The sequence below is a fragment of the Schistocerca serialis genome, chromosome 9 (genome assembly GCF_023864345.2).
Source record: "Schistocerca serialis cubense isolate TAMUIC-IGC-003099 chromosome 9, iqSchSeri2.2, whole genome shotgun sequence".
Taxonomy (NCBI): domain Eukaryota; kingdom Metazoa; phylum Arthropoda; class Insecta; order Orthoptera; family Acrididae; genus Schistocerca; species Schistocerca serialis.
The window spans coordinates 373,854,982-373,874,716 of NC_064646.1; the positions used below are offsets into that span (position 1 = coordinate 373,854,982).

General features: G+C 40.3%; 1 protein-coding gene across 1 annotated transcript in view; it reads left to right on the plus strand.

The window, feature by feature from the left end:
- Nucleotides 1-19,735, plus strand: part of LOC126418795 (synaptotagmin-7) — a 332,326-nt gene extending 312,591 nt beyond the window's left edge. The window contains exons 5-7 of the mRNA XM_050085726.1: nt 5,460-5,628; nt 12,949-13,161; nt 18,470-19,735. Coding sequence (XP_049941683.1) covers nt 5,460-5,628; nt 12,949-13,161; nt 18,470-18,570 — 483 coding nt within the window. The 3' untranslated portion in view covers nt 18,571-19,735. The remainder of the gene's footprint in view (nt 1-5,459; nt 5,629-12,948; nt 13,162-18,469) is intronic.

Here is a 19,735-nt window from a genome sequence, read left to right on the forward strand (position 1 = left end):
AAACCATAATTTACGAGGATAAATTATTCTATAGTATAGCAGGAGATGACAAAAGTAACGGTCACTTTAGCTTACATTAAAATTTAACTTAGCTACCTCTTAGGCATTTGATATTGTTAAATAAGTATCCAAATTTTCTTCAGTTGCTTTATTCACCAATTACAGACATCGTTAATCCTTTAAAACTGCAATGCATTATTTAGCTTTCATTACATTTAAGTAGTATAGCTACGTATGTTCTGGTCCACTATACATCTGCTCATTAGGTTTTCTACATATGGGATGACCCCATCAATGACCTCGAACACGATATCATCAAGATGGCGAATGGTGAGAAATTAAATATCCAAAATGGTAATGGTAGGAAATTTAAAAAGTACAGCATTCTGAGTAATTCCAAATAATTCGAAAAAAAAATTCTGAATTCGTACGTATCACAGTTATCTATAATTTTACTTGCGCATTACGATACCAATGTCAAAGATTTTAATCTTGAGTTATCGACCTCTTTCTTTGGCTATGTCTTTGGCCTCTGTCTTTCTCTACCACCACATCATTATTAAAATGGTTAGTTACGCCAAAGGGCTGCAAAATGAAATGGTGTATATACTTAGTTCTAATTGAGATCAAATGTAATAAGAAAGGTTCAGTAACAGCCATTAAACATTGCGGTGTTGCGTTTGGATGTAGAGATACTGCAAGTTTCACTCTTTATGTAATTTTCTGGGAAAATACATTTCAACTTGACGGAAAAATCGGATTGTGTGGAACACGGTGAAGATGTCCCCAGCTGAGTGGGACCGAGAGTCAGCTAACTTCTTCTGGTAAGCCAGATCCAGTTGAGGCTACTTTTGTAGATACGATCACTTACAATTAATAAATATCTGTGATATTGACAGAAACGTTTCACTGACTGTTCTACGGATTAATGATCGAACGATTTAACAGTAAAGTAGAGCTGCGATAGTGTGCATGAGTGTTCGTCATACAATGTATGTGTGCGTCAGCCCTGTAAACATGGCTATGGACATCAGAGATTATGGAAATGTTCATAGCGTATTGAGTTGCATCTACTGTACATGCACTGTAAAATACACGGGAGAGCGTTCTTCCCATTATACCAGTTATCTGGATTTCTTCCTGTTCAATTAGCGTACAGAGAATGGACAGCACGATTGCTACAGGGCCCCTGTAGCTTAAATTAGGCTGATTTTGTCTTCGCCGTCTCTGCTGGGACCTTAAGTAGGAAGTTGTAACGAATTGCCAGATTCATCGCTAAGAGGTTTTCCTTGAACATACTTACATATGTTCAAGAAAAACTTCGTTGTATATGCTCAATGTCCGCAGCTCGTGGTCCCGCGGTAGCGTTCTCGCTTTCCGAGCACATGGTCACGGGTTCGATTCCCGGCGGGGTCAGCGATTTTCACCTGCCCCGAGATGACTGGGTGTTGCGGTGTCGTCTTCGTTATCATCATTCATCCCCATTACGGTCGAAGGAAAGCAACGGCAAACCACCTCCATTTGGACCTTGCCTATTACGGCGGTGCGTTCCCCTACGCTCTGTTTAGAAGCGTGGGACTTCATTTCCATTTCCATATACGTTCAATACGCTCTATTATTTCATTTGGTGAGGCTTTCACAAACTGGAGTAATATTCTAGAACTGTCGCACAAATACTTTGTAGCAGTCATTTTTAGGTAGGGTCAATACATTTCAAAATCTGTACGTCAGTAAACCTGGAGAGATTGAAGGAGGCTGCAAGTAAAGGTTTATTGCGTTTCCCTAGTATTCCACCAAAGATTCATAGTCTGCCGCTGGCTTTACATACGAATTGCTCCATTTCTTGTCAATACAAATTATTGTTTCACCCAGGTATTTGCAGGAGCCGACCGATCCCGGTTGTGGTTAACTGATATTGTACTTTTACGATATTACACTTTCCATTTTAGCGAAAACAATATTTTACATCTGCGAACATTTAAAGTGATTTCCCACTCCTCGCAATTCTTTGAAAATATGTGAAGATCTGGTTATTTGTATATTTCAATCACTATTTCTTTATAGATATCCATATTATATGTATAAAGCAATTTATAAACGTCATGAGGAGTACTGGTCCCAACACACTTGCCTAGGGCGTACCTGAACGTATTTGTACAGTTTGGTCAAGGAGTGACACTTGGTCACCGAGAATGGTGACAAGAACACCTCGCTTTATGTTATAGGTAACCTGATTGACTGGGACAAAATCATGCTACAAGAAACACCACCATAACATCATGGAAGCATCCACAGTCTGAGGTACACCCTTCAAACGTAGCAGATTAAACATCTGATTGTGTCATCGGTGCAGTGTACGATTTGCATAATCCGAAAAATAATATAATCGCTCAAGTTTCTGTGCTGTTTGGTCCACTGAAGACAAGCAGCCTTAAGTGCTGGAAGACTAGCATACAAACAATCACTAGCCACTACGATTAATGGCATAGAGCTGAAACAACTTGGAATAACGTACCTGTGTCTGAATATATGTGACATTGTCAGAACAGGAGAAAACTATCATAAACATATAATCAGATATAAAATTACAAAAGTTTTAAAAACTTTCTATTAAAACTTTCCAAAAATTTTCAAAAAATTCTATCTACTGTCTCAATCGCAATTGACATTAAAAAATTTTTACAAATTAATTACCAGCAACTTAACTACCATTTTCATATCACAAGCATCCATAAACGAATCTAGCAGTGTGCAATACCGTTGCATATTCCATAACATTCTTATTTTAGTTCTTCAAAGAAAATCCGTTCCTGCAGTCACCTTATCTGAGCCAGCAACTGCAACAAAGAGCTTGTACAGCGTCGTGAAATGTTTTATCTAGAGACGTTTCAAAGTATAAAAATTTTTACGTCGCTATGCAGGCTCTTTGTCTCAATTTCTACGAAAGATAGCATTACTGATATAACACGGATGATGGATCGGTATTGTACACTGCTAGTTTCATTTACAATACATATCGTTTGAAGATGATAGTTGAGGTACGAAAACTGTTCATCAATTTGTAAAAAAAATTCTTGTTAAGTGCGATTGAGAAAATATATGGAAATATCTTTAAAATTCTAATAAGTTTTATAGAACTTTTTTCTAAATTTGTATTATTTTGTGTTTGAGCACATGTATCTGCCATTCAAGCTCAGTTCCACTCAACCGCAAGCTGGGTTAGTACCTTTTATTTGTCATAGGTTCCTTTTCTATGTAATATATTTCACCCCCTGTTTAGTGGGAAATTTAATAATTTATTCTTACTACTACGTTGTCAAATGCACCGTTTGTAAATTTTCTTTATATCCATTCCTGTCCCTTATTGCACATTTAATGGCTTGACTTAGCCGTTCATTAAAGCAACATGTTGTAAGTGATGGACATATTATTATTCTTCAAGCTTTTCCTCTGTAAGCAGTTGGTCTTCTGTTCATTTGTAGCAGTTCTCCTTTTTTTCGTATCCTGTGTTAACAAATTCACATGTACGTAACTGCTACAGCAAATATCCACTAATATCTATTATCAAATCGAGTCTCTCTCTAGATCGTCTATTGTTATCCTATTGTGTCGTCTTCAGCGCCGCGTTAACTATTTCTTTATTTTGAAACCGGTCCTCCAGTAATCTGCCCCTTCTCGTGGTACGAGACTTCCGTGGTCTCTTTACCGCACTCACCAGCAATTCCTTTTAGTACTACTTCATTTCGTAATTGATCTGTCCTTATCATTTTTATCATTATACAATTTTAGCGTTTCTCACGTGCTTCCATTTTATTCTTCTCCAGATGTCCACTGATGCACGTCTCACTCCCCTACAAGACTGAGCTCCAGACATACACTTCCAAGGAACTTCTTCCTGATTTCCATACCTATATAATATACGAATAGTGTTCATTTATAGAAGAAAGCCTTACTTTCCTGACCCAATTAGTCTGTGCATGCCTCCTTCCATCAGACATCCTTGGTAATCCGTAGTTTTTAAATAGATAATTTCCTTAAAACTCGCCGAAAGAAGTGGTACAGTGCTTAGCACACTGGACTCTCATTCAAGAGAACGACGAAATGAGTCCCCTAACTGCATTTTAGATTTTCGTGGTAGCCCTAAATCGCTTAAAGCAATTGCTGGGATGCTTCCTTTGGGAGGACATGGCTGAATTCCTTCCCCATTTTTCCTTAATCCGGGCCCTTGCCCCTCTGACTCGAATGAACTCGCTATCAACACGACGTTGAATACTGTTCTTTCTTCTTCCTTAATTCTTCCGAAAATACCAATATTGTGGCAGTATCGATTTCAGCAATAAGCAAGTCGTCATCTCCGTTGTACTACTCACCACCTTCACCTTTGTTCATCTTTACGCTATCTTCTGTTCCAATTACTTCCGATTACTTTCAACAGGTCTCCCAAATTGTCCATACACCTAACTCCATTGTAAGCCAATTAAAACTGGCCCATAAAATACTTCATGCACCTTAAGCTAGGCAGCCCAACTTACATCAGCCACTCTTGAGTGCGGATAATGGAAGTTGGGAGGCCTACAGTTAAGCTTTGTTTTGCCGCTCCCCACCACCCTCCCTGTACACTTGTACGAGCGCTACGATATCTACAAACCTTAACTTCTCTGTTGTACATTTCCCAATTTTCCTTCACTTACTTCATATCGTCTTAGACGTATACGTTCTAAACCATTAACGTCAGTCATAAAGAAATAATGGTGTATGTCCATTGTTAGTGGATATAGGTCCGAACTCAGATGTGATATAAAGTAAAATAGATAAACTAAGAAAAATCCACTCCACCTCCAGATGGTGTCCTGAGAAACTTCCTTCCGCATTTTACGGCCGGTTGTACATATTAATAACATCTGAGAAGAAGCTAAAATCAGCAAATACTGCAAATAGTGTCATCGCCATCAGCCACTTCATTCATTTGGTAATGTGGCCTCTCTGAAGTGATGTGCATAGTGGAATCCTAAGACGTTCTTCCACTTCTGCCGATCTGGACCTTTCTTCAAGTGACATGACCGGGCCAGCGCGATTAATTAATATTTACATTATGTCAGTGACCTTTGTTGTACGACTGGTATCCGCAGTATCTCTTAGCCTTAATTGCAGGTAGAATACACATTGGTCAAAAACCATATCTCTTAACATAGCAGACGTCTTAGACTTGAAAACTGAAGAGCATCTTCCGTAAGCTTGCCATCCCAGTTTGAGACGTCGAAATGTTTCTGGTCTTACCTTCCTTTCGTATATACGGGTTGACACAGGGAGACATACTCTGTGATTCTTTGCAGTTGTGTACTTCCAATACAGTTTCCATTGCCTCGCCGTTTATTGTGACACTATGACGTCTTTTCTTTTGCTTAAGCTACCAACTAGCGTTGATGTATGGGCTCTAGAGGACCTGTGACGCTTTTCAGGTGGACTTGTCAGAGAAGCCATCGTTCTGGAAGGCGCTGAAGCCGCCAGCCAAGGACAAGTGTGGGGAGCTGCTGACGTCCCTGTGCTACCACCCCAGTAACAGCATCCTCACCCTCACTCTACTCAAGGCTCGCAACCTCAAAGCCAAGGATATCAACGGAAAGTCAGGTAAAAACTCTGTCTATCTTACTTTCACAAAGAGTGAGATTGCATGTAGTATCCCATCATTTTAGTCGTGCATTTTATCAGTTAAATTCCATTAGCCTTCTATGTTTCTGTTTTAAACAGTTCGCATTGGAAGCTACATCATCAGTGTTACGGAGTTTCACTGAAAGTCAAGCAACACAGGTCGGTGTTACCACAGACTGCCTGTGAACTGTACACTAGCAAATGCAGAATTCTAAAGTGCTGTAGTTTCTGTCATTAGCGCTCATAGGCCATTTCTGTTTGTGCAGGGTGATACCGTGATGATATTACAAACTTTCAGGGGTAATGGAGAAAGGTAAATTTATCAGTTAGAAGCAGGAGACCATGGTCAGGAAATGACAGAGTCGAAAGAGAAAAATTAAAATTGTTCTGACAACTCTGACAGCGCAATACATCCACCGGTACTGTTGTTTCTAAGTCTACAAGATAGAGAACTTTCATAGATAGTAGAATGGACCGAAACAAGATAAAATTGTCGATTTAAAATGGACTCTTAAGTACATGCCTTAACCGCAACTATGGAACACGTCGCTTATATTGAACAAGATCCTATATCCCTTGAGGTATACATTTTAAAGCCCGTATTTGTTTCTTGTTTCGGTCCATATTACTACCCCAAAAATATAGGAACCAAAAGCTTGCAGCAGAAGAGGTATTTCACAGTGTCGATAATGAGCAACTACTCATAGCTCTTAAAGTATGAGTTGTAGAGCATATGCTTGATAGATATATTTTCTTGTTTTCGTGCATACAGTTATTACAACCTCTGTAAGTTTCATTGCCTGAAGTCTTAGCAATAATAGTACCGAGGCATGTATTCCACTATCAGAGGTATCAAAACGATATTCGCTTATATCTTTCGACAAGGGCTCCTTATCTCAAATTGATGGAAAGAGTGATCAAACGATTTCCGTTTGAGGTCGTTGCTGCAGGGTACACGCAACGTGGCGCGATTCCGATGCAGGTGTATAAGCACTGATATATAGGCAAGGGATTAGTGTCGCATTCGTTTCTTTTCTACGAGCGTGCAGTAAATGCGGAAACGTGAACCATGACGACGTGGTTACAAAATACGTCAAGATAGGACTAACGTTCATTTCTTGGCTGTCGAAAGTAGACATCCATCGGAGTATGAAAATGTATATCTACATCCACATACATACTCCACAATCCACCATACTATGCGTGGCGGAGGGTACCTCGTACCACAACTAGCATCTTCTCTCCCTGTTCCACTCCCAAACAGAACGAGGGAAAAATGGCTGCCTATATGCCTCTGTACGAGCCCTAATCTCTCATATCTTATCTTTGTGGTCTTTCCGCAAAATATAAGTTGGCGGCAGTAACATTGTACTGCAGTCAGCCTCAAATGCTGGTTCTCTAAATTTCCTCAGTAGCGATTCACGAAAAGTACGCCTCCTTTCCTCCAGAGACTCTCACCCGAGTTCCTGAAGCATTTCCGTAACACTCGAGTGATGATCAAACCTACCAGTAACAAATCTAGCAGCCCGCCTCTGAATTGCTTATATGTCCTCCCTCAATCCGACCTGATAGGGATCCCAAACGCTCGAGCAGTGCTCAAGAATAGGTCGTATTAGTGTTTTATAAGCGGTCTCCTTTACAGGTGAACCACATCTTCCCAAAATTCTACCAATGAACCGAAGACGACTGTGGGACACAATAGTAAGTGTATAAGTGTCGAAAACCACCCTTGCGGAATAGTGTACGAGATTTTGCGTTGGTGGCTATTGAAATGATCCTCATCCTATTTTTCGATTACCGGGACCGACTGATCATTGATTTCAAGGAATCTGATATCTCCATCATTGGGGAACGGTACTACGCGACGCTGGGGAGATCACGGCGTGCAATTAAAGCTAAACGTCCAGGGAAAGTGCGATAAGGAGTGTGCTGCTTCATGATAACGCAAGTCTTCATACCGCAAATGTAGTAACGCAGAACTTATGTCAACTGAAGTGGGACACAGTCGAGCACCCTCCCTGTAATCTTGATTCCTCTCCATGAGATTCACTCTTCGGCCCCTTGAAAGAGCGCTTGAATGGTCCCCGATTCCCGTCGGATTAGGATGAGTTGCGTTAAATTATGGACTTCTTGATGCAGTAGGACGTGGTGCTTCACTAAACGAATACCTTCAAGTTGGTGCGTCATGGAATAATTGCCTCAGCCCTGACGGCGAGTTTGCCTGATAGGCATACAGATTCCGGACTGTATGGTTTTCGAACTGAACCCTTTTGACTGCGCACTATACACTTACCCTTCTTCATCATCCCTGAAAGTTTCTAACATCATCGTGGAATAACCCTATATATCGACATAACCTTATTCAACAATGACTGCTTCAATATGTCATGACGAAAACAGTCAAAAATTAAACTTGAACCAAATATTTTGACCGCCGTTGGTCCAATTTCGGAACCCAATGCTCCAATGATTCTGCTTCGCAAGGGTTAGAAAGTCCTTAGTAGGTTTTCGGCGGAGTGTGACACTAAAGCTGATTCACCGCACACACATTTCCCGTAGATTACGGGCTTTTGACACAGAACCAGTACCTGATGGCGTCCCAGATGTGATACGCAGGGATCACTCGAATTTTGTATCCAAGACATGAACGTGAATTAGCTGTCATCACTTCAAAGCACTGTTGTACGATTCTGTCTTTGTGCCATGAAAAGTTACCCTGTTGGAAGATGACAGTGCCATCAGGGCCAACATGAAGAGAAAAATTTTTCGTATTTTCTGCATCTGTCGTGGTGCCTTAGATTAATAACACAAATTCTTTAGAAGTCCAGGTGAATGTAGCATATTTCCCAGCGTGAGCCCGCGGAGCGGTGCATCTTCTGAGTACCCATTTGACCGGATAACGACGTACCCGTATACAACCGTCGTCCTGATGTAACAGAGCAGAATGAGATTAGTGTTTAACGTCCTGTCAAGAACGAGATCATTAGAGACGGAGCACAGGGTCGAATTGGGGAACAATGGGGAAGGAAAGCAGCCGTACGCTTTCGAAGGAACTATCCCGGCAACTACCTTAAGCTCCTTAGGGAAAAGAGAGGAAAACCTAAATCAGGATGGTCGGACGCAGGTTTCAACCGTCGTTCTTCCGAATGCGAGTCCAGTGTGCTAACCAATATGCTACATCGCTCGGTCTGGTGGAACAAGAAACGCCATACATCTGACTAGGCAACGCCGGTGGGTCATCTACATCGGAGCCCAATGTTCAACAACGTGCGCCGAAGGCTGTGTCCTGAAACCCTTGTGTCAGCACCAGTATTTTACACTGCCGTCATACCTGTCACAGACAGAGCGAAGACGCCTCCCAACCGCACGTTCTGTAAGGAGATGTAGATCACTAACTCTCTGTCGCATTTTCTGGGTTCTATTGTCCGCCAAATAATTTCCATCGACGTTCACGACAGTAGTACGCCAATATCTGATCAGCTTTGCTCCGAGATGTTCGTCCCCATGTGGTAGGCCATAAGGAACTGACCTTCGCAAAATCGCTTACGATGATGAATCTCCCCATTTGCTGCTCGTATCACAGCTGGAACAATCCCCTATTCGTCTCTGCTCCACATATATGCATCTTGTTCACCGCGTCACTTGTCCGCCGCGTCACCATTTGGCGTTCGATGTCCGGATTGTCAGTGGTCATAAGGTCCTGATACATCAATTTACAAGAAAAGAAATTGTAATAACTGTAATACAAATGACTGACGACTTTGTATTGATGAATTATATGTTTATCACTGTCTCTGACCGACAAATGAAACCATGATGCTTTCGTACTAAAAAAAAAGAAAAAAGCAATTAAATAATAAGAATAGAAATTAAATTTCTTTATTTATTTGCAATTTTTATATCGCTTGGACAGAACAGTTTCTTACTATCACTTATTTCCTTCATGATTTTTCTCTTACTGCATAGTTAATACAAAACGCAAGTGTAGACTAACTCTGAATTAAAAAATCAAGACGGAACATTTCATTCTGTTCATCTCAGCTTATACACCGAACGAAACGCAATTTATATGGGAAATGTACATAAAATAAAATTTCTGAAATCAAGGCTCAGGAATCATGTTTGATGTAAACGATAAATACGAGAAAAGAGTGTAGGCCTCTTTACGAATAGTAAACACTGTGTATAAATAGTAAATACTTGTTCGTGTAATTCGCCTGCGTCACTTGCAACTGACATGGCGTACGGCTCAAGTCAGTAACAAATTTTTGCAATTGAAAAGTGATTATGCAGTTCAGATGACTATGAAATGTTACTGTCTTCGTGTTTAATGCTTTCGCGTAATAATTATGTCTCATGATTTCAAGACTATAGTAGTGTTTATGTTCAGGCAGTCTTAAAAGTATACTGAAACTTGACATCCCGCAACATTATCATAAAACAGACTTCATCCATGGGTAATAAACTATTAGAACAGTGTTCGTTTTGATATAAACATTACGGAGCTAAAGTAATTGTCAAATTTGTATTTATTGGAGTGGTATTCTGCATTTTCTCAAATTTGAGTAGCACCTGGCATCAGTGTGCAGCAACTAGCGTCTATTTTCTTTAGACTGCCTTTGTTTGTCTAAAAATTGGTTTCAAACTTCAATTTGCTGATAAACATCACAATACACTGTTACAATAGTTTGTAAACAGATAAACTCTCTTTCTGCTCTGTGCGTTGCAGGCGCTTGAATTTAATCAGATTGTGTTTGCTGGTCCCAACAGAAAACAACGATATTCGATGATGACTTAACAGCTTGTATCCGTTGAAGTGCTCGTTATAGACCAACTGCCGAACTTCTGACGCATCTAACGAATCGCCAGAAGTCTAGCAAGTTTTGGCTATAAAAGTAACCTCTACATTGAAATATAGATCAAGACTCCAAATTCCATATGCATAGCAATGAATTCAACTGGAGAGATGGCTATCATTTGAGAGTTGCAAAACAATGCCACAAATAAACGATAAGGCTGCGAGATCAGATTTCTCACAGCGAAAATGTAACCCCTCCCCGAAGTTTTTTTTTTTTTTAATGCGTCGCAGTAGATTTTCAGAACCGACGATAAACCTTCATTTTTATTATGTACTTTGATTACACAGTGAGCACGATATAAGATTTTATCCGGTTTCCCTGGTTATTTGATCTATAGTACTTCAAACAGTAAAAATAAAATGTACTTCTCCCAAGTTCTCCAGAAACCTAATAGTTATTAAACATTAAGATGTCAGCGCAATATAGCCCTTGACGGAACACGTTTTCCTCTACAAAAAGAATAAAATACATGTTGCTTGATGCAACCTTAGCATGAAAGGTAGTTGGAATGACGCCTACAGAAACGTCGAAACAAACCACAGAATTATACGTAGTGGTTAGAGGGCCCAAGCAAATTAGCAAATGTTGTGAGCCACATAATATTTAACAAATCATAGTCAAGCAAAACAAGAGTTACACTGCGTAATTTGTCACTGAAGACACGTAACAAATTTGAAAATTATTTCCCGAATGCGGCATACTTGTTCACAAGACGAGGAGGGGGTAACTCTTAAAGAATCAGTACAGTCTCTCGCAAAATACGTCCATTTGTTTCTTTTTCCAAAGGCTCACGATGTCAACGATAGGTTCATTGGAGTTTGAGCACTTCCAGAAGTATTCGTATCTCGCTATCACTATTAGTGATTAATGCAGAGTAATGAAATTTCGAGACTAAATTTGTCTATATAACATATTTAAGTGATTAACACTGCAATTTCGCAGGTCAATGTGAGCGCAAGTTAAGCCATAACAAATGTGAAATGGCGGAACAATAATAACCAGTATAAGTGGCAAATAGTTGAGTGGAAACATGCTATGCAAACGTGCATAAATTACGTTGCACAGGTGCCGGGCGTCAGTTTTTGGGATGGAATTCCATGGGTGTCGCACGTGCTTTGTCAATAGACGGACGATTAATGCTGTTTGTGAATGACGCTGTTGTTTTCGTCCGATGATGTCCCATATGTACTCTATTGGAGACGGATCTGATAATCTAGCAGACCAAGGCAAAATGTCGACACTCTGTAGAGCATGTTTCGTTGCAAGCGTACTGCAGTGGTATGTGGGCGAGCATTATCCTCTTAGAACGTACCCCCTTGAGTCTTATTCATGAAAGGAGGAGCGACAGGCCAAATCGCGAGATTGACCTACAATTTTGAAGTCAGAATGACTGGGGTAAAACGAGAGTGCTCCTGCTGTCATACGAAATGGCACCTCAGACCATAGCTCCAGGAGTATGACCAGTGTGTCAAGCACTCAAACGGGTTGGTCGCTGCCCCTCAAATAGTCTCCTTTTAACCAACACGCGGCCATCACTGGTATCGGCGAAGAACCAGCTTTCATCAGAAAAAATCGAACCATCGCCCTGCCCTCCAATGAGCTCTGCTTGAGACCATTGAAGTCGAAAATGGTGGTGGTTTGGGGTCAGTGGAACACCCGCGACAGGACGTCTGGTCCGAATCTGTCCTTGAAGTAACCAATGTGCAGCAGTTCTTCGTGCCATTGCGGTGCCAACTGCTGCCCAAATTGCTGCTGCAGTTTCAGTACAAAGCACCAGAGTCATTCGTTGAACACGACGATGTTCCCTCTCGGTATAGCCAAGTGGCCCTTTGGACCCCGGTGTTCCTGAGACCATACATTCTCGTGTCCACCGCTACCAACAGTCATGTGCAGTGATTATATTCCGGCCAAAGACTTTCTGCAGTACCGCAGAACGAACATCCAACTTTTCATAGGTCTATTACACGATTTCGTTAAAACTCAACGAGGTGTTGGTAATATCGTCTTTATTACTTTTGAGGCATTCTTGACTAACAGAAACTCACCACGTCGAATCTCAAAGGTAGCTAAAGATAACGTCCGTTCCACCATGCTAGTAAAGAAAATCTGATTTGCATCCTCATAACGGCGCTACTTGCATCAGTCTTGTGCGACTGGTGTGAAATTTGAACAGATTTCATTTTTCATATGTAGAAACACACCTGTCAACTTTCGTTTATGTCGCACAGCTGCTCCTTGGTGTTGCGACTTTTCGCAGTAAGGCTGTTGTAAAGTACGTATAAAGTAATGATGGAAATCTGATAAATATGTAGTTGAAATAGTGTATTAGATGTTAACATGACTCGTATTTTATCAAAATTTAGATTTCATAACAATTTTCAGATACGTTCACCTCAATACTTGCATAGTACTGTAACATGTACTAATTTATGTGTTTCAGATCCCTATGTGAAAGTATGGTTGCAATTTGGAGACAAACGGATTGAGAAACGTAAGACCCCCATCTTCAAATGCACTTTGAACCCCATCTTCAATGAGACTTTCAGCTTCAACGTGCCGTGGGAAAAAATAAGGGAATGTTCTCTGGACGTAATGGTGATGGACTTCGACAACATAGGAAGAAATGAACTGATAGGCCGCATTCTCTTGGCTGGTAAGTTGTGACTGGACTGCTTTGTCCGGATATTAGCTGTATACCGATTGTCAGTCGAATTAAAATGATCTCTTCCTTACTTCTAACAAGACCACATGGATGCCCAGCACTCGTTAACGGTGAAAAAATAATTGTCGTGAACAACATGCAGTAATTATTATTACTTTACGAGCAGACAAGTAAATACTTGAGTGTTGTCGTCTTCGTCGTCGTTCTTGTTGTTGTAGTTGTTGTTCTTCTTCTTCTTCTTGTGGATTTAAGTGAGAAGACCGATTTGATGCAGCGTTCCACGCTTGTCAATGAGTGGAGATCCTTGTCCATGGTAAAAGCACACTCTGATTAAAAGTATTCAGACACAACTAGGTAATGTGAAATTGACCACGACTTGTCAGGTGAAAGGTCAAAAGTAATTTTTTTGTCAGCTGAGAATCAGTAACACCAGAATAGGTGGGACAGGAGAGCGCAGTGACTCCAAAGGGGACGAGGCGTCGTCTATCACCTCAGTAACATACCCACCGGGGCACTTCAGCCCTTGTACAGTTGCCTACGTCGACTGTTAGTTGAAACGCAAAGGAATACCAGAGCTAAATCAAGACCATTGAGACCTTGGGTGCTGACAGGCAGGGAACGTCCACTGTTGCAAAGGGTGACTGTAAAATGTCGCATGAAATCAGGCGAACGATGCACTCGTGAGTTCTAAAGTGCTGTCAGCAATCCATCTGGCAAAAGTACTGTGCGTCATGAGTTAAAAAGAATGGCGTGGGGAGGTAGATATCCTTCTCATAAGCAATATATGTCTACAGTTAGTGATAAGCAACTTTTGAGATTGTGTAAAGAGCGACGCCACTGGGTAGTGGATGACTAGAAATCAAGGATCTGGAGTGTTGAATCACGCTATGCCCGTGGCAACACGGTGAAAGGGTTTGAGTTTGGCAAAAGCCTGGACTACGTTACCTGCCCTCACCGGAGGTGATGTTAAGATATGGAGGTATGTTTCGTAGTTAAGTTAGGGTGTGACCCCCTTATTGCAACACTAAATGCGGTTGCACATGAACACACTTTACGGCATCATCTACTGTGTACAGTAGTTAGAAGGCGATGACTGTATCAGCATGATCCACTTTACAGTGTCGTAAAGCAGTGGAATGAACTCGCCTACACGGAGTCCCCATCTGAAGACAGTGGAATATCTTTGGTATCAGTTAAAACTTTCACTTCACTCCAGACTCCATCGTTCAACATCACTACCGTTTCCCGTTTCGGACTTAAGGTTGAATTGACCACCACTCCCCCACATATACTTAGACACCTCATTGAAAACATCTCCCCAGAATTCTAGCTGCCACTAAGGCAGAATAGATGCTCTGGTACTTTCGACTTTACTGGATGTAGTGGGTGTAAGTGCAAGTATTTCTTTTCAGACTAATCGTTATACCTATTACGAGTCATATATGTTTATGTTGGATAGAACCTCCCAGTACGTATGGAAAGAGCAAGGCATTAATGCTTATTTTTCCCTAGGCAGCAGGTAAGGTGTTGAAATGAAATTTCGCGGACGCAAAACGGGTCGTCCACTCATAAAAGCGTAGTTCACTTAAGCTGGTGCAGTTAGTAACATACAGAAAATGTCAAGTCATAAAGTCTGTGACATGTTTGTGAAAAGCCTGTCCGACGCTGAGAAACAACAACAAACACATTGATGTGCACATATTAAGGTATCACATACAAAACAACTGCACTTACACCTGTTACACACTGTATACTGTACCACAGCTATAGTTTCCCCTTCGTATCAGCCTCTTGTCGTGCCAGTATAGCGATGTTGCTAGTGTTGTGGACCCAGGTCAGTTAATTGCCCAGACTGCTCGTTTCACAATTTCAAACGCATGTTTTCTGCCTGAAAAATAATATTTATTTACTTTCTATCTACGTTTCGAGTCTTACACCTAAAGATGTCTCTTGTGGATTTGATAGTTATCCTGTCTGTCTCGCCGCGGCCGACGTTACCTCTCATTTGGTCATAGTTTAGAGGTGCCACCTTCACTTCACATACGAAAATTCGGCACATACACACTTCTCCATCTTTTGATGTTGTATTCGAATACTTCGTATTTCATCAGCCGAATGCTTGATCTGGTAGAACTTCAGGTTCATCTCACAGGAAACTGTGACCGTTTTATACGCACCTTATATTTATTTTCATTTAAATACACAAATTATACATTGCTTTCGTGTAAATATTGACCAAGTGTTGTATAATTCAGTCATTTTAATACACTGAAGCGAACAGTGAATTACTTTTGATCCTGATTCCTTTTTGTTATGAGGAGCACGATAACGCAAGTGTTTCACCGGTAATAGTTCGGCTGGATAAAAGAACACAATATTTCATCCAGCTGAAGTGTTCCTTCTCTGTGTCGTAGTGTCCTGAAATTGGACGCTAATTTCTTCTAATCCATCACCACTGGCGTCACTGTCTGCGGAGGAACAGATAGTGCTTAATTCGGCAGTAGCCAGTGGTATTTCATAGACATACATTTACGTCTATAACGTCTATGACTGAGGAATGAGGATACTTTGCAACTACTCTGAAACCAAATTCGGTAGGAATGTCTTTAAGAAATCTTCTTTATCCATTCTGTACAGTGCATCTTAACTTCCTTTGCGTGGAAATTTCCACGTTAATTCTTTTTGAAGTCATTTTACATCAATAACAAACGGGAGCAGTGTACACTGTCCAATCACATTAGTGTGAATAACCACTTCTTCCAACTCCGGCAGCTGCTAGACGTTCAGGATGAGAGTCAAAGAAGTTATAGAAGGTATCGAGGGGGATGTGGAGCGATACCGACTCTAGTGTCATAGCCAGCTGAGCTATGTTTCTAAGTTGAATATCCATGGCACGAACAAACCGATGCATGCGGTCCCACAGAACCTCGATTGGGCTGGCTGAGTACAGTAAACGCCTCCTGGTGCTCTTCGAACTTTGGACGTAAAACTCAAGCTGATGTCACAATCCAATTGTCTTGCTGGTAGATATCATTGTGCCGAGGAAAAACAAATTGCGTGTACAGGTGGACGTGGTTCCCAACGATAGTTGCATACTCGTGTTGATCCATTGGTGCCTTCCAGACTGGCATCACCCAGGGAACACCACAAAAACATTCCCGATGCTCCCTGCTCTGGTCTAGACTCTTCCGACGATTGTTGCAGAGCCGTACACACTAACGGTATCTATCTTATAGAGCGAACATCGTGATTCATCTGAAGAGGCCTCCTGTTGTCACCCAGTAAACTTCCAGTCGCGGCACAAAGTGCAACATTCAGCTTTCATCTTCGATAAACAGCAGTCAGCACGGGTACATAATCTAGGCGCAGGCAGCAGAGGTCCATATGCTACAACGTTTGCTGAATGGTCACTAACGAGACACTGTTGGTAGCCCCTTGTTTCATCTGGGCGGTCAGTTGCTCAACATTTGCTCGCTTGTTCGCCTATACATATTTCCTTAGCGACCGTTCAACTAACCATCGATGGCCTATATTTTCATTAGCACCCGATTTGTATAGCGTCGTTTTTCCTTGAACGGTATACTTCAACCACGATGGAATGCCAATAATTTACAAACGTAGCAGTTTCGGAAATGTTTTCACACATGGCGCGAAAGAGAATGATTATTCACTTCTAGACATGTACGCGGCAGCTCCCTCCCTCTCGCGCGTCACGCTTTGTATATCCTCAACGTCTAGTGCTGTCGCCTGCCGTCAGTGAGTTGACATTACACATTCACTTCGATCGTAGATGGTGGTCACATTACTGTCACAGGACCGCGTAGTACCTTACAGCTTAATATCGACTTCTTAACTGACACTTCGAAAGGATCTGTTTGTGGTGTTTGGATGAATTTAAATTAAAGTACCCTCATCTTAAAGTGCTGCGGCTATGACGTCTGGAGCGATAAAATCTGTAGAATTACTGTACTAAAAATAGCGCTTTTGTTGAACCACAGAATCTGATTAATGGCGGTCGGATAAAAGAACTACTCTAGAAATATATTGTTGAAGGTAAGTAACTGGCAGGAACCCTCCACAATTTGCAGAAAGTTACTCCAAACACTATTAGTACCTTTTCTATAGCAGTTTTAGCCGACGGAAATTCTTTCCGAAGCAGGTTCTGTCCTCGTCGCAAATGTCCTCGTTGTGGACAAGACGTTCAGGCGTCCCGCCGATAAGGTCATTACAGAGGAACCATCCTGGCATTTGACTTTATCTGATTAAAGAAACAACAGAGAAGGTGGGACGTGCATTTGAAGCTCCGTCCTTCCGAATAAGATTCTGATTTCTTACCATACTACCACCTCGCTCGGTCTTGGAGTGTTAAACTGAAAACGTGGGAGAGGGATTCGCCATGGCAGTCATCTATGGTACGGACGGACTCTTGCGGCAAAAAAAAAAAAAAAAAAAAAAAAATGCCTTTGATCAGTCATGTTGTTGTGATAGGTAAAAAAAGTTTAGTGTATCAACCTAACACGGTATTTTTTCTCAAATATACGTCTCAACTTAATGATGACATCTGTCATCATAGTATTGGCTCTTTTTGTAAGTGATGCGATAGTGAACACCTGGTCCATACTATAATGCAGACAGAGTCACGTATTAGTCACACCATTACCATACGTGTGATCGATATGTATCAAAAGAAAATGATTCGTGAAAAAGCCAAGGTGTTGAATATCAATGATTCAGTCTAGGATGAATGAGATTGCTATTCAATTTAGTATATTCAAAATTACTGTTTCAGAGTTTAAGAGATAAAAGTACTGGTAGTGCTGAATGGTTACAAATTTCAGTGAGATGTATAAAAAAAATTAATTAATGAGTTAACCTGCTACTGTATACTCATAATGTGATTGTGCTATAATAAAACAATTTCCATTATAACAACAATACCACTTTCAGTAACATTACTTCAGTAGACCTGTCAGGTTTTCATATACCAGGAGGTTGTTTATCATGTCTGGTCTGATATCTGTGCATGTTGCAAAAGGTATAATGAAGCCTATAGAATACTGAAACGGATTGCCTAAGAATACTTACTCAATAAATAAAACAGGAGAACGTTTCATAGCTACTACCTTTACCTTGTATGGATAGAAATGTAATCTTAAATTGTAGTCCGTAATTCCTTATACCCTTACATAATTTAATTGTTTTTGTACACTGTTCAATGTAAGTTATTTTTTCAAAACTTTGCAGATGCAGTCATTAACTTAATCATCTTGAAACTAATAAGAAATTTTATTATCTTTAGGTAAAAATGGCTCTGGAGCAACCGAGACTAAACACTGGCAAGACATGATTACAAAACCCCGACAGACAATTGTACAGTGGCATCGACTGAAACCAGAATAAGGGCAGCAGTTCAGTATTTCACTACCGTATTTACTATTTTTTTGTGTCACGTCCTTCCTGACTTGATGAAGAGTAATTGTTTGCTTCCTGCGTAATTTACATACATGTATTCGTTGATAATCGCCCAAGAAATTCTCTTTTAGAAAATTTAATCCATACTGCCACAGTTACATTGTTTTAATTTGTTTCAGTATGAACTCTGATCTCTTTGGAAACTTCACGGTCGGTCCATTCACAGTAATAAACATTCCCATACCATTGTTCCCACTGTTGCTAGTACATATATCTGTTTGATTTTGGATTTGTCTACCACAACAGCAAATATATTGTGCAGTAAATACGGTAGAGAACTGGGAAATAAAGTAAGAATTATAAAAATGTGTATATATAAAATGATGATGTAGTCTCTCTATACTCATCTGTGTCTAAGACTAGTTGCATGTTTACATATCTGTTGATCATCTGTTATTCAGCTGTCTGAAACGTAATTCCTTTGCTACACCTTGCAGTGTTAATAGTTATACCACTAATATCATGAACTGATATCATGTTAATTTTATTCTTAGGCCACATAATTATTTTGGCTTCTCTGGAGTACTATAAAACCTTTTATGCTTGACAATGGAGCATATTTTATCCCACTGTACCATATACTTCTGTGCTCGATATGTACATACATGATCTCTCTCTGACATTGTATTCTTATCATCAGCTATGAGTGTAATGCTGTTTACAAGTAAGTGGAAAATTTTATAGTCTATCTGATGTATCATAACCAGATTAGCAAATAAGTAGCGTAATGGTAGTGTGAAATAATTTTTCTAGAATACTATTTATTTATGTATTTTAAATATCTATTGAAGAAGGTATGTGTGCCCCTCAAATTGTGACCCTATCCTTGAAATTCTCCTTTTTTGGAAAAAAATCATGTATTCTCAAGAGAGTCTCCCTTTTAACATAAATTCTCAAATATAGCATAAAAGTGATCATTACACCAGCAAAAATTACATAGCAGGAAGAGTAAAGCTGAAAGAGAATATTGGGGATAATATTAACAGAGAGACAATTATTACTAAAACTGAACACAATCTGATTTGAGTTGCATAGTTACGTTTACCACAAATTATTAAAAGTGATGTAACATATAAATTGTTACATATTTCTT